The sequence below is a fragment of the Primulina tabacum genome, chromosome 1 (assembly GCF_025594145.1).
Source record: "Primulina tabacum isolate GXHZ01 chromosome 1, ASM2559414v2, whole genome shotgun sequence".
Lineage (NCBI taxonomy): Eukaryota > Viridiplantae > Streptophyta > Magnoliopsida > Lamiales > Gesneriaceae > Primulina > Primulina tabacum.
Genome location: NC_134550.1, coordinates 50899951 through 50912833, shown reverse-complemented (window position 1 = coordinate 50912833; position 12883 = coordinate 50899951). Strand labels below are relative to the sequence as shown.

General features: G+C 39.9%; 1 protein-coding gene across 1 annotated transcript; it reads left to right on the top strand.

Moving 5' to 3' along the window:
* Positions 1–10387: 10387 nt before the first annotated feature.
* Positions 10388–12882, top strand: LOC142547022 (phosphatidyl-N-methylethanolamine N-methyltransferase-like). The gene is made up of 2 exons (XM_075655071.1): positions 10388–10729; positions 12363–12882. The coding sequence occupies exons 1-2, from the start codon at positions 10485–10487 to the stop codon at positions 12613–12615; spliced, it is 498 nt and encodes a 165-aa protein (XP_075511186.1). The 5' UTR covers positions 10388–10484; the 3' UTR covers positions 12616–12882.
* Position 12883: the final 1 nt, after the last annotated feature.

The following is a 12883-nucleotide window of genomic DNA, read 5'->3' as shown; positions in this document are numbered from 1 at the left end:
ACAGAAATAAACACCCAGGAAGTTATCTGTTTTACCTGACTAGTGCTCTCTACTGATGAAAAAGTACCCCCATACCAGAAAAGCTCGTGGATGACTCCTATCGTTGAGTATATATTCCATGGCAAGTTCCCAGAAGATCGGGCCCGAGTCACAAAAATTAAAAAACAAGCTCCCAGGTTCGTCTTTTTGAATGATGTTTTATACAGACGATCATACCAAGGCCTATTACTCAAATGCTTATTAGAAGATGAGGTGGAGTATGTCCTCCGGGAAATACACGAAGGATGCTGTGGTGAACACCTCGGTGGGACTGCTCTGTCTCGAAAAGCTATCTTGGCCGGATTCTGGTGGCCCCAAATGAATCAGGATGCTGCCCGACTTCTTCAAAAATGTCAGGGTTGTCAACACCATTCCAATTTTCATCATCGCCCAGTTGCTAGCATGCAACCAATCTCCGTATCATGCTCTTTTGACCAATGTGGTTTGGATATTGTGGGTCCCTTCCCCATAGCCCGGGCACAGAAAAAGTTTCTTCTTGTGGCTGTGGATTATTTCTCCAAATGGATAGAAGCCGAGCCCTTAGTCAAGATTACTGAGGATGAAGTCATGAAATTTCTTTGGAAGAATATCGTTTGCAGATTTGGCATCCCGAGAAAATTGATTTCAGACAATGGGAGACAATTCCAGGGAAAAAAAATCACTTCATGGTGTCAAGAAATGAAGATTATTCAATCTTTCACCTCAGTAGCATACCCTCAAGCTAATGGCCAGACTGAAGTGATTAATAGAATCATTGTGCAAACATTGAAAGCCCGGCTCCATGGGAAGGGTAAAGATTGGGTGGAAGAACTGCCGAGTGTATTATGGGGGTATCGAACTACACCACGAACAACTACTCGGGAAACTCCCTATAGTCTTATTTATGGTTCAGAAGCAGTCCTACCTGTGGAGATTGGGCAATCTTCTACTCGGGTAGAATCTTACCCGAGCAACAATGATCAATCACGGGCCATTGAACTTGATTTTATTGAAGAAAGAAGGGACCGGGCAGCCATTCGAATGGAAGCTTATCGCAGCCGGGTGATGAAATCTTACAACAAGCATGTTCAATCGCGCAATTTTCAAGTAGGGGACTTGGTTATGAAGAAGGTCAAGCCAGTGGGTGATGTGGGAAAATTAGAAGCAAGGTGGGAAGGACCCTTCAAGATAGTTCGAAGAATCAGCTCGGGGGCAGCTTATTACCTCGAAGATCCTCAGGGACACACTCTTAAGAGACCGTTGAATGCTTTTCCTTTAAAGAAGTATTATATTTAAAAGCACTTGTATCTACTGTTTCTACATCAAATAAAGAAATTGTTCTGGAAAAAATGTCTACTAAGTCTAGGGACCCGTACCCTTGCCCGGAGGACCCGTACCCCGGTTATATCCTAAGTCTAGGGACCCATACCCTGGCCCGGAGGACCCGTACCCCGGTCATATCCTAAGTCCAGGGACCCGCACCCTGGTTTTATCTACTAAGTCCAGGGACCCGTACCTTGGCCCAGAGATCTGCACCCTGGTTATCTACTAAGTCCAGGGACCCGTACTTTGGCCCAGGGATCTGCACCCTGGTTATCTACTAAGTCCAAGGACCCGTACCCCGGTCATCTCCTAAGACCGAGGACCCGCGCCCCGATCATCTCAAATCCAAGGACTTGTACCTTGGCCTGGAGACTCGCACCCTGATCATTCTTCAAAGATCAAGGATTATATCCCGATTTAAAAGTGTTTGGAGAAGATTGATTAAAATCTACAAGAGTATTTAAAGCGAAGTATTCACTCAAAATTATCAAACACAAGGAATATAGAGCAAAATATTTTCATTAACGGGAAAAAATTTACAAGGTGCCCGGAAGCCCGGGAAATAAAAAAAAAGGAGAGAAACCTAAGTCCTAATCTATTTTGGGGTCTTGACCCTGGTCCTTCTCCTCTTCCTCATCCGGGAGGGATGCAGCGGCCTTCTCCAAATCTGGAAAGTCCTCCCGGTCTGCTGGGATAAGACCCGCCTCTTCAAACTGCTCCAGGCATTTGTTAAATCCCTGTTCGAAGTAGGGGAAGGCTTTATCAGCCAACATATTCTTGAACTCTGGGGACTTCAGCAAATTGGCCATTTGTTCTTCTTGGGCAGTCTTCATGAGGCTTATTGCAGCCTGGAAATCCTCAGCCCGGACGCGGGACGACTCTGCCTCTGTCTTTGCTGCTTTCGCTTCCGCCCGGGCCTCAGCAAGCTCCACTTGGGCCAGGTCCATTTGCTGTTGCCAGCAGGCCTTCTCCCGAGCCAAGACATGCTCATGGAGGTCCTTCAGCCGGTTCACTACCTCCTGAAGCTTATCATGTATTTCCCGGGCAGAGGTGGCCTGTGTGTGGGCCCTTTTAGCAGCTTGTGCCACTCTCTCAAAGGAGGCCATGAGCATCTGCAAACCCTGTAAACATGGAAAGTTAGGAAAAAATTAATATGATAAAATCAAATGATGACAAGTAGAGATACTTACAGAGAAGGATCGGGCTACTCCTTCGCATAGCATCTCGTTAGGGTGGAGCCCTTGTAAATGCCCCACCTCATCAGGGCGCAGAAGGCCCCGAATCGTCTTCACGAGATCCGAGCTGACATCGTCCCCGAAGATGTTGGGAAGATTCCAGGGCCTTCCACCGGATGGACCAGCAGACGACCCGGTGAGTGGAGGAGACTGGATGATCTCCTCGGGTACATCTTCCAAGGCCACCGTCTCGATGACCGGCTCCGTAGTAGCTTTCCTCTTTCGATGATTAAGAGGCGCCTGGTCTTCCTCAATGACCAGGGAGATGGGCTTCTCCCGGATGGGGATCGCTTCCTCCCGGGCTTCCGTCTCTGCCCGAACCCGGTTATCCTCCATCTCCCGAGCCTCAACCTCCGCCCGGGCATGACGCTCTTCCTGCTCTTGAATTTCCCGGGCCCTCTTCTCCGCCCGGGCCTTCTTCTGCTCGGCCTTTCTCTTGGCAGCAGCCTCCTGAAAACTCGCCTTGATCATTTCTTCGGCTGCATCATAAATCGACATGTCAGACAGTTAAGCATGCAAAAGATACATAAACCAAGGAAAGTAGTTTACCAGCCTGCGACCCGGGATGATCAAACTCATCTATCATCTGGTCTACAGGGTCTTCAGGCCGGGACCCAACCCCGTAATGAACCAGATTATTTCCCCCGATCAATACAAAGGATAAGAAGGACTGCTTCTCCAAAGCATCCCAGACCTGGGTAAAGGGCGGAAGAAGTTTGAAGTCTCGGGGGAGCTCGGGTTGAGTGGGCAAAGAGGATAGAAAGCCCAGAGCACAGGTTGGAAGGGTTGGAAATCGTAAAAAGAAAAATTTTGTCTTCCACCCCTTCAAAGAAGAAAGGATATCAGTTAAAAACCGATAATGCATCCGGGCCATGAAAGAAAAGACCTCGTCATTAAATCGGCAAAAATAAAAATAATGGAAAATAAAGGAGTTGATCATAAGGGATTTCATGCGAAACAAAACAAAAGTGGCTGCCATTATCCTAAAGGCATTGGGGTGGAGGTGATTGATGGGAAGATCAAAAAACCGAGCGATGCTTTCGAAAAAATGGTGAATCAGGAAGCGAAGCCCGCTCCTAAATTGTTCTAGGAAGAAGGTATGGAAGCCGGGAGGAGGGGTGTCCAGGTGGTCGTTTGGCCCGGGGATTTTGATTTTATAGGTGGATGGGATAGAACCCAGAGACTTAATCTCTTCTATACTACCCGAGCGAAGGGTATAAGTTACAGTGGAAAACCACAAGGGCCCTGCTACTTGTTTTTTTCCCTTGCCAGAGGTCCCGGCAGGTCGGGAGGAAGACACTTTGGCCTGTTTTTTAGGAAGGGGTCGGGAGAAAATAATGGGTATACCTATTGGGATGTGAACGGATGTTTCAGAAGGGGTCGGGGAGTTATCCTCTTATCGACCCCTGGCGTTCTTACCGGATGTGGATGAGGTGGAATTGGACATGATGAAGAAACAGAGTAGGGAAGAGGGGACTTACTAAGAACGGTGGTGGAGAGTTGGTAGTGGAAATCGCTGAAAAACAAGAGTGCACATCGGAATAGCTTGAGGAGAAAATTTGGCAAAGCTTTGCTACAAGTTTCGATTTGCAAGTGATTTTTCAAAAATCAGTCATCTACTATATATAGGAGGAGGAGAATGATTCTCACCATTGATCTAAAACGAATCGAACGGACCAGATCAGCCTCGGAAATTGAGCGGCATGATTAGGCGGGATATTTGAAAAGACAAGCGCATAAATCGAGGCGTCATGATCATTTATCTGCTCGGAATCCGTACATATTCTGATAACTTTTCAGTAGGGGACACGTCATTATAACATCGCATTAATTGCCTGGGAAAACCAAACGACAAAATATTATAACCCCGGGGGGTGTAAGAGCCCGGCATCTTATCTATAAGCCCGGGCGATATGAGGCCCAGGTATTTTATGCTGAGCCCGGGAGATACGAGGCCTCGGCACTTTATTTTAAGCTCAGGAGACATTAGGTCCTGGCATTTCAGTTTCACTTATCGGTTTTATATTATTCAATTTACATTGATTTATTTGCAGAAGATTAAAGAAACAATGTACGTCCATTACAAATTTTATTAAGAAAATATTCGATGCCATGTTATGTTATCCATTATCGAAGCTACAGAATCTTGCCACACAGTTATCCAATCAGTCAATTCATGAATTCGAAGATTGGTAAAGGACTCAGCAGTTGAGATCTTGTTCAACTGATGTCATTCCTTCCACATCATCGCATGCAACAGAACTTGATCGGTAGCTAGATCTGCAACTTGATCTACTTCAAACTCTCGCTTATATTTCCTCGCTACTGCTCTTTGTGCACGAGTAAGAGCCAAACCATTTTGGTGCATGTTATTGAGATCTTAAATCTTATAACAAGTAGACATGACCTTTACCCAGATGTACTCTTCAATAGTCCTCTTCAGATCCTCCAGATGAGGACGTATTTCGCTTGTTACTTGAACGTGCGTACTACTGCAAGCATCGGAATCACTTGAACTCGACATATTGGACTGATACTCACATTTCATTTCTATCGTCTTATTTATAGACAAGTGACATTTAATATTGAGGAAGTCGGAAGGTCTCAAACCAATCGAAACGCCTTCTCATTTATTCAGGAGGAGGGAGCTAATCACAGCCGTTGATCTATGAACACATGAACGTTCAGGATTAATTTTGGAAGTTGAGCTGAACATACGAAAGGACGTGTACGAATATCAATGTGTCAGACTTATCGGATTCTCAGAATATGAAGCGATTTTCGGCAATATAAATGCTAAAAGCATGCGTCATAATGACACCCCGTGGACTATCCGAGAACCCTCACCGACGAGAAATCTAAGCCCGGGAAATATAAGGCCCCGGCACCTTATTCTAAGCCCGGGCGATATGAGGCCCCGGCATCTTATTCTGAGCCCGGGAGATATAAGGCCCCGACACCTTATTCTAAGCCCAGGATATAAGAGGTCCCAATATTTCGGTTTGTCGTTTATCCGTTATTTATCTTCGACTAATGTTAGTTAGCTTTGTCAGTTATTCAATTCATGATATATGCATACACTGATGAAATTTAAAAATACTGGGAAAATAAACTACAGAGACGAACTAGAAGAAATATTTTTCATATTATCCGCTTAACAGAAATTAGCACGGATTACATCAAAATATTCATCTTCTACAGCAGCCTCCCATTTTCTCAACCAACCGATTAAGGCTCCGGTGGAAGTCTTGAGGAAGCTGTCTGAATCAGCAATCTGGTGGAGGATTTTCCTTTCCTTCCGAAGCATCAGTTGGTAGACATGTCCATCAGTAAAGATGTCCGACCCCTCAGTTATGTGCAAGTGGTCCCGAAATTTCTTCATCTTTGCCACCAGTCTGGAAGTGGTAGCTTCTCCAGTTTCATAAAGAAACTTCAGCCCCTGAAGCTCTTCCCAATAGCAAAGAATTTTATGGAAGACTTCATCTTCCATAGCAGCTTTTCGAGCCTCCAAAGCAGATTCCTTGCAAGCCTCAGTCATATCAGGAGTCCTTGAGCTACTTGCACCGACCATTATACTGCTTGGGTAATAATTTGCTAATATGATTGAAAAATAGATGGGTTACTATGTATAGGAGTAAGGAATTGATCATAGCTGTTGATCTTTGAATGCATGAATGGTCAGGATGGATATTGGAAGTTGTATCAGATAGCCGAAAAGACGTTCGCAGATATCGAGATATCACAATGATTATCCTTGGGATATGGTACGTTTTGGATAAGTTGGAATTTTAGGGCTTACGACAGCATCAGTGATTGTGACGACATCTTTATTGTCTCGAGAGATTAAGCGACAAATTGCTTTGCCTGGTCGGGCACACATGATTAATCGGGACAGCGAGTAAGACTCTAGCCCGACTATTTAAGGAGGGAGTGATGATGCCCCATAATGTCCCGGGTTATTGACAATCCGGGACATAGATATAGAATAGTGCCCGAATCAGGGGCATGGATTATTCCCGGGTCGTACGGATAACCCGGGAATCGGGATAAACAGATTATTAAGTCCCACAAAGGAGCCTAAGGATAGCCGGGACATTTGATGCCCGGGCTGTGGGACAGACAGGTCGTCAAGGAGAATCTGCAGGGAGGATTCATCAGGAGCCAAGAAGGCGAGTATCTGAGGAGTCCGATTGTCCGGCTGTTAGGGATCCGGTTTCCTATGTTATTTCCCGAGAAGCATTCCACCCGGGCCACCACGATATGACGGAAGCATTTAATACCGCCGATAAATAGAATGTATGTAGCTGACCTATCTCCGACATCAGTGCAAGTGGTTGGTCAAATCAAGTAGGCTGGATGTGACTACTATGCGATTTTACATGTCAGAACAATAGGGTATAATCAGCCACCCTACTATAATTAATGCTCACACACAAAAAACGAGGTCATCATTACATCCTCTACTATAAATATCAGGTTCTTTACTTGCATTTATTTCCTATTCAGATATTGAATACACACATTGAATACTCTCATTTATTGCTCATTTACTTCCACTCTCCACACCAATCTCACGGCCATCACTTGGCTACATTGGTTTTATTGCTTGAGTACTTTGCTGACTTAAGCATCGGAGTGGTCACGCCGGACACCCCTCTGGCGCCCATTCACGTGGTTATTTTCTTGTTCGAAGATCTCTCAAATCTCAGGAAGGAAAGAAGTTCGGTCCATACGCTTAACTCATATTTCCTTTAATTTGATAGCAAATCCGGCAGAGTACTCGACCCTACTCATCCATTTCGCCCGGGTTGCATCATTACAGATAGAGAGTGTTCAATTTTATAATCATAACTTGGGGATGTGGTGTTTTACTGTGTGATTCCACATTGATACATTGAATCTGATAAGTCGCGTGAATTTTTAAGTTCTCATGAACACGCACATGACAGACAATATATATAACCACTAAAAATCAAAGTATCTCCATGATACATAACAAACAAATGAAACAATTTCTTGATTAATCCAAACAAACGACGGATTGAGCCAAACAACAGGTATCCCATTTTGACTGCTCTAAAGTCGATGAATTTGAAATCAGTCCAAGCACAACGAAGTTTTTTAATGGCTAACTAAGACATTAATGATAGCTTCATGCAAATGTAAAACAGGGTGTATGAAAAGCTGGGAGAATCCGGAATGTATTATGGCGAGCGATTTGGAAAAATCATTGCATGGAATACCGAAGCCAGAGTCAAAAATCTCGCGAACGTTCGGTACTGTGGGAGCTTCGTGAGTCTTGTCGTTTTCCTCACTTGGGATCAATCCATCTACATTGTCCTATGGCAGATAGGACTCATATTTATGATCAATTTGGAAGCAGAGGAAGATCCAACAACCATGGTTCGCTTTCGCGGTCGCGGAGATCGGAACGGATGCTACCGTTCCAGTTACAATGAAATTTCGCGGAACGAGTATTTAAAAAAAATATTATAAATATATAAAAATTAAAAATTTTGGAAAATATTTAGAAATATAAAAATTAAAATAAATATCATTTAAATAGATTATTTGATGTAAATAAGAAATTTAAATATTTTTAAAATTTTATTAACAATTTATTGAACAAAATTTATATCGTCATTATATTTAAAATATTTCCAACCATATCAAAAATTAAATATACTATTAAAAATTATTTGTATTTAATTAATTAAAACTTTAAAATATTTTCGATTGGATATATATAAGTTCGCACAAATTTGAATCAATTTAGAGTGATGGACTAATAATAAGCATCAAATCTTATATAAAGTGATGTTACAAATTATTTAACATCAATTAAAATAGAAATATTTTATAATTAACTTAGTTTTTTTCACAATTTGTAATGAAAATTTCTCAATAGAAATAGTTGACTTGCAGTCTCTTCTTTATTAGTCTTTCATTGATGGATGCAGCGGGAAGAAGACTCAAGATTCACCATCGCACATCAACCGATGTGATTTGCTTTCCAATGTTCCTAGTGAAATTAATGTTAAGCTTATTAAATTACTCATATCATATGATAATATAATAATAATGAGAAATGAAATATAAGTTGATGAAAACAAATATTTATATAGAAAGGTACATGTAAATGTTATATCATCGAGAAAGCAAAGATACGTGCATTAGGACTTACAATTGCATTATTTGTACTAGAAAGCAAAGATATGCGAAATTTAGCGACGGTTTTTATTAACCGTCGCCGATTTTAATTTAGCGACGGTTTTATTGAAATCGTCGCTAACTATAGCGACGGTTTTATTAAACCCGTCGCCGATCGGCGACAGTTGAATAAAAACCGTCGCTACATAACCGTCGTTAATAGCGACTGTTCAAAACAAAACCGTCGCAAATTGCGTTCCAGTTCCATTCCACCGTTGTATCCCCGTTTTCGGTATACGAAACGCCGATACAAGCAATCAACCTACTCACCTCGGAACTTTGGAATTGCATAGGCCGTTCCCGTTCCGGCTACATCACGGCCGTTCCGGCGAACCATGCCAACAACTCGCGTGAAGCCATTCTCGAGTTAGCAGCTCATCGGAAATATGGAGCAACTGTGTTCATGCAAATTTGCTTCAATCTTTTATAGTCTTGTGGCCTGCATGTATGTGGCACCAACTTCTGTAGTTAAATTTCTTTTTTTGTTAAGAATAACTAATAATGTATCAAATTCTAAGCAAAAATTTGTGTGAGACAGTCTCACAGGTCGTATTTGTAAGCGGATCTTTTATTTGGGTCATCCATGAAAAAATATTACTTTTTATGCTAGAAGTATTACTTTTTATTAATACAGATAAAGATTCGTGATCGTCTCACAAGAGACCTACTCATATTTCTATATATTTTAGAAGAACATGTTGAAGAATGACTAATGCAGGTCCTATAAATAAATAATTATTCAATAAATAAAACATTTTCGTTTTTCTTTTAATTTCTTGAAAGAGTCAAATTCAAGATCCAAATCCAAAAAATTTCACCGATAGTTAGTTAGGTATTGCAGTCTAGCCTTTAATTAATAACTAATACTATAATTTTTGTTGTTTTTAAATTAATTATTTTTTATTAAGAGTGACAAAGACAATCTAAATTCATGAGACCGTCTCATAAAAAAATATTTATCCGTGAAACATGTCAACTCTGCCCATATCTACAATAATAAATAATTTTTTTGGGTAATATTTTTTATCGATGACCAAAATAAGATATCTGTCTCATAAAATTGACTCGTAAGATCGTCACAAAAAAAATTATGTTAATCAATATGCATTAGAATTACAGGGAACTAGTCTTTATAAAATTTTGATATCATAACCATTATATTAAATTTTCTTTTAAATATTTTTTTATGTGATTTAGATACTTCTATTTATTTTTTATTAGTAAAGAAAATTAATTTGTGGCATGTTAACTTAATATAAGCTAATGGCATATTCAGAATAAAAATAATAATTTCTGAAATTCTTGTATTTTGATTAGAAATATATATTTCGATAAATAAAAAAATTAATTTCTATTTTTTAAAAAATACGAATTGTTTTATGAATCTTCAAGAAGTTTTCTGACCTAGGGACTGTGCTGATATGACAAACGTGTCCATTTAAACTTTCTATATTCAATTATTATTAATAAAAATATAAATTTAAAAATACTTTCTATATAAAAAATTATGCTTTTTATTAAATAAAATAAAAAATTTAGATTAAAAAATATTTATCTATATATTAATTAAAATCTAATAATTACACATCCCGACCCAAATACTAAATAACCTTGTTCACCCATGATGAACAAACAGAGCCGACCATCTACGGCGAATCAGACAGAGAGCTGCCTCGTTCTAGAATCTCCCGCAGGAGAATGGGCATGTGGGCATGGATGGGAGTGTTGTCTCCATTCCCGTTTTACTTCTTTCTGTGGACGAATCCGCAGACATGGGTAGATCTCTGCGGAAGACAGCATGATCCTTGTAGAATCATGGCTTTGGTGTCGCATTTTCTGAAGTTAGTCCAGTTCGCGTCGCTTTACTCCGTGTCCACTTTTTCTTGGCCGCCGCCCCTGTACTTTTGGCCCCTTCTCGTCATTGGCCAATTTCTCAACTTCAGGTGGCAAATCTACAACGCTGTTCATGTATATTAAATTTTATTGGGATTTTGACAGCAAAGAATGTTTCTTTATCCATTGCTTTTTGGGTTCTTTATAATTTTGGTGTCATGTCGTATTGTCGTTGCAAAGTAGCTATTGCTTTTCGACCCTTTGTAAGATAAAAAAAATGGAAAATATATTTTTCTAAATTTAATATATCAGTAGAAGTACTTGGTCTATCTATCTATATGTTCTATAAATCTCTGCACACCTTTGGATCATCAGAACCAAAATCAACTTTTTTAGTATAAGTTAGGGATTGAGTGTTTTAATGTGGATTGGACTTTGATAGATGAATTTGAATTGGCTAGTGCAGATGAGTAATTACCTTTTTCATCATCTGCATTCGTGTGATGAAACCGTAGTGTGATTCATATGTTACAATGTTAACGTGCTAAATGTTGTATTATTGTTAAGTGATAACACTCTTGGAAATACGGTCGCAGAAAGAAAGCTGTGCTGTTGCTTCAGCTCACCGTATTGGTAAAGAGTAGTTAAAGAACTGAAAGGATGTAGGTTTTGTGAATTGCTAACTAGTGCAGTGAGTGATGGGACATTGATAATTTGGCAAAGAGTGTATAATTACCGAACGTACATTTTAAAACTACACTCTCTGTTGGAAATGAATTTTTGTAAGATGGTTCTGTTTACTGCTAAGAAACGCATGTTTCTTGATGCCCTTTTTTATAATGAACTAGTATGTTGACATGTGTCTTCCATCTCAAGATTATAATGGCTCAATATTTTGTATCCCTTGAAGTTTTTGTTTGTTTTGTGTTGTTTGTTAAGCGTTGGTTCTTTTCTTTCATGTGACATGAAGTTTTGTGTAAAAGCCAGAATGGTTATGTGACAATTAGAAAATGAAAGGGTGTGAAAAATTATTTGAAGGAGAAATGAGGCGCAACCTGATAAATGGAAAGAAGTTGGCTTTCTTTCTTTTCATCATCCAGTAGTGGATGACTAAATTGATCTCCCGTTTTTATTATGCTTTATTTGAAATTGAATTTTTATTGATCTCCAGATCACCTAATATCAAGTTAACTTCATCATCATATTATGTTTTTTTTACTGTTAAACCATTTCAAGCATTCGATCTTAGTATTATCTTGGATAGTTTGTATCTCTTCAATTAGTTTAAAATCGGAATGAATACGCATAGGATTGAAGAAGATACTAGGTTCTAATTCTTGTGTTTATTGTCAAAGTAATAATAGCAAAATGAGATTCTAATCCTAAACATGTAGACTCGTGCTCACATACGGCTTATTTGATGGATAAATGGAATTTTTGGTTCTTACCTTGTATTCTTTACAGCTCACTTGCCTCCCGCTTTAAATGGTTGTTTCTAAGAAGAGATTAAGAAAAGGTTGGTGGGAAATTGTTTCTAAGTAATCACTAAGTGAAATAAAAATGGGGAGAGGGGAATGTATAATTTACATTTTCTGGTAAATTCACAGTAAAATTAATGTGGCATTTTATTGATATGTGTTCGGTCAGGAAAGGATCAACTGTCCTGCATTTTCACCTCATTCAATACCTGTTTAACTATATGAAATATTTTACATTGTTATCTCCATTTTCTGCTTTAAACAGGGTTTATCAGCTGCTGGGAGAATCTGGGACATATTATGGCGTACGTTTTGGAAAGAGCATTCCATGGGTTACTGAATTCCCATTCGGAGTGATCAAAGATCCTCAATACGTTGGGAGCATCGCGAGCCTTGTTGCTTGCCTCGCTTGGGTTCCATTCATGTACATTGTCCTGTGGATTATAGGATACATATTTATGATCACTATAGAATCTAGGGAGGATCCAGCAACTCGCGCAAAGCCAATATTGATTTAGTAGCAGGCACACCTATGTTGCCACATCAACCACTCTCGTCATCAGAAACAACATTCTCTTTTTTGGGAGCAATCAAATTTTCTTACTTCTTGTAGCCTGGTGCCCAATATGCGGACCTTTTTTTGTTAATTCGTTTTGCACGTCTTTTTTAATAAGAATGACCATTTCAGATGTTTTCTTGTTAATAATTTTGTTGTGGTCACTGTTGATTTACCTATTCCTGATACTAAAGTGGCAAGGACGCAATGTTAAAGTGAATTATCCTTTT

Excerpts from the sequence above, each read along its gene's own strand:
- LOC142547022 (XM_075655071.1), top strand. The coding sequence starts at position 10,485 with ATGGGCATGTGGGCATGGATGGGAGTGTTGTCTCCATTCCCGTTTTAC. Across the intron at positions 10,730-12,362 it reads GGCCAATTTCTCAACTTCAG|GGTTTATCAGCTGCTGGGAG; the intron begins GTGGCAAATCTA and ends TGCTTTAAACAG.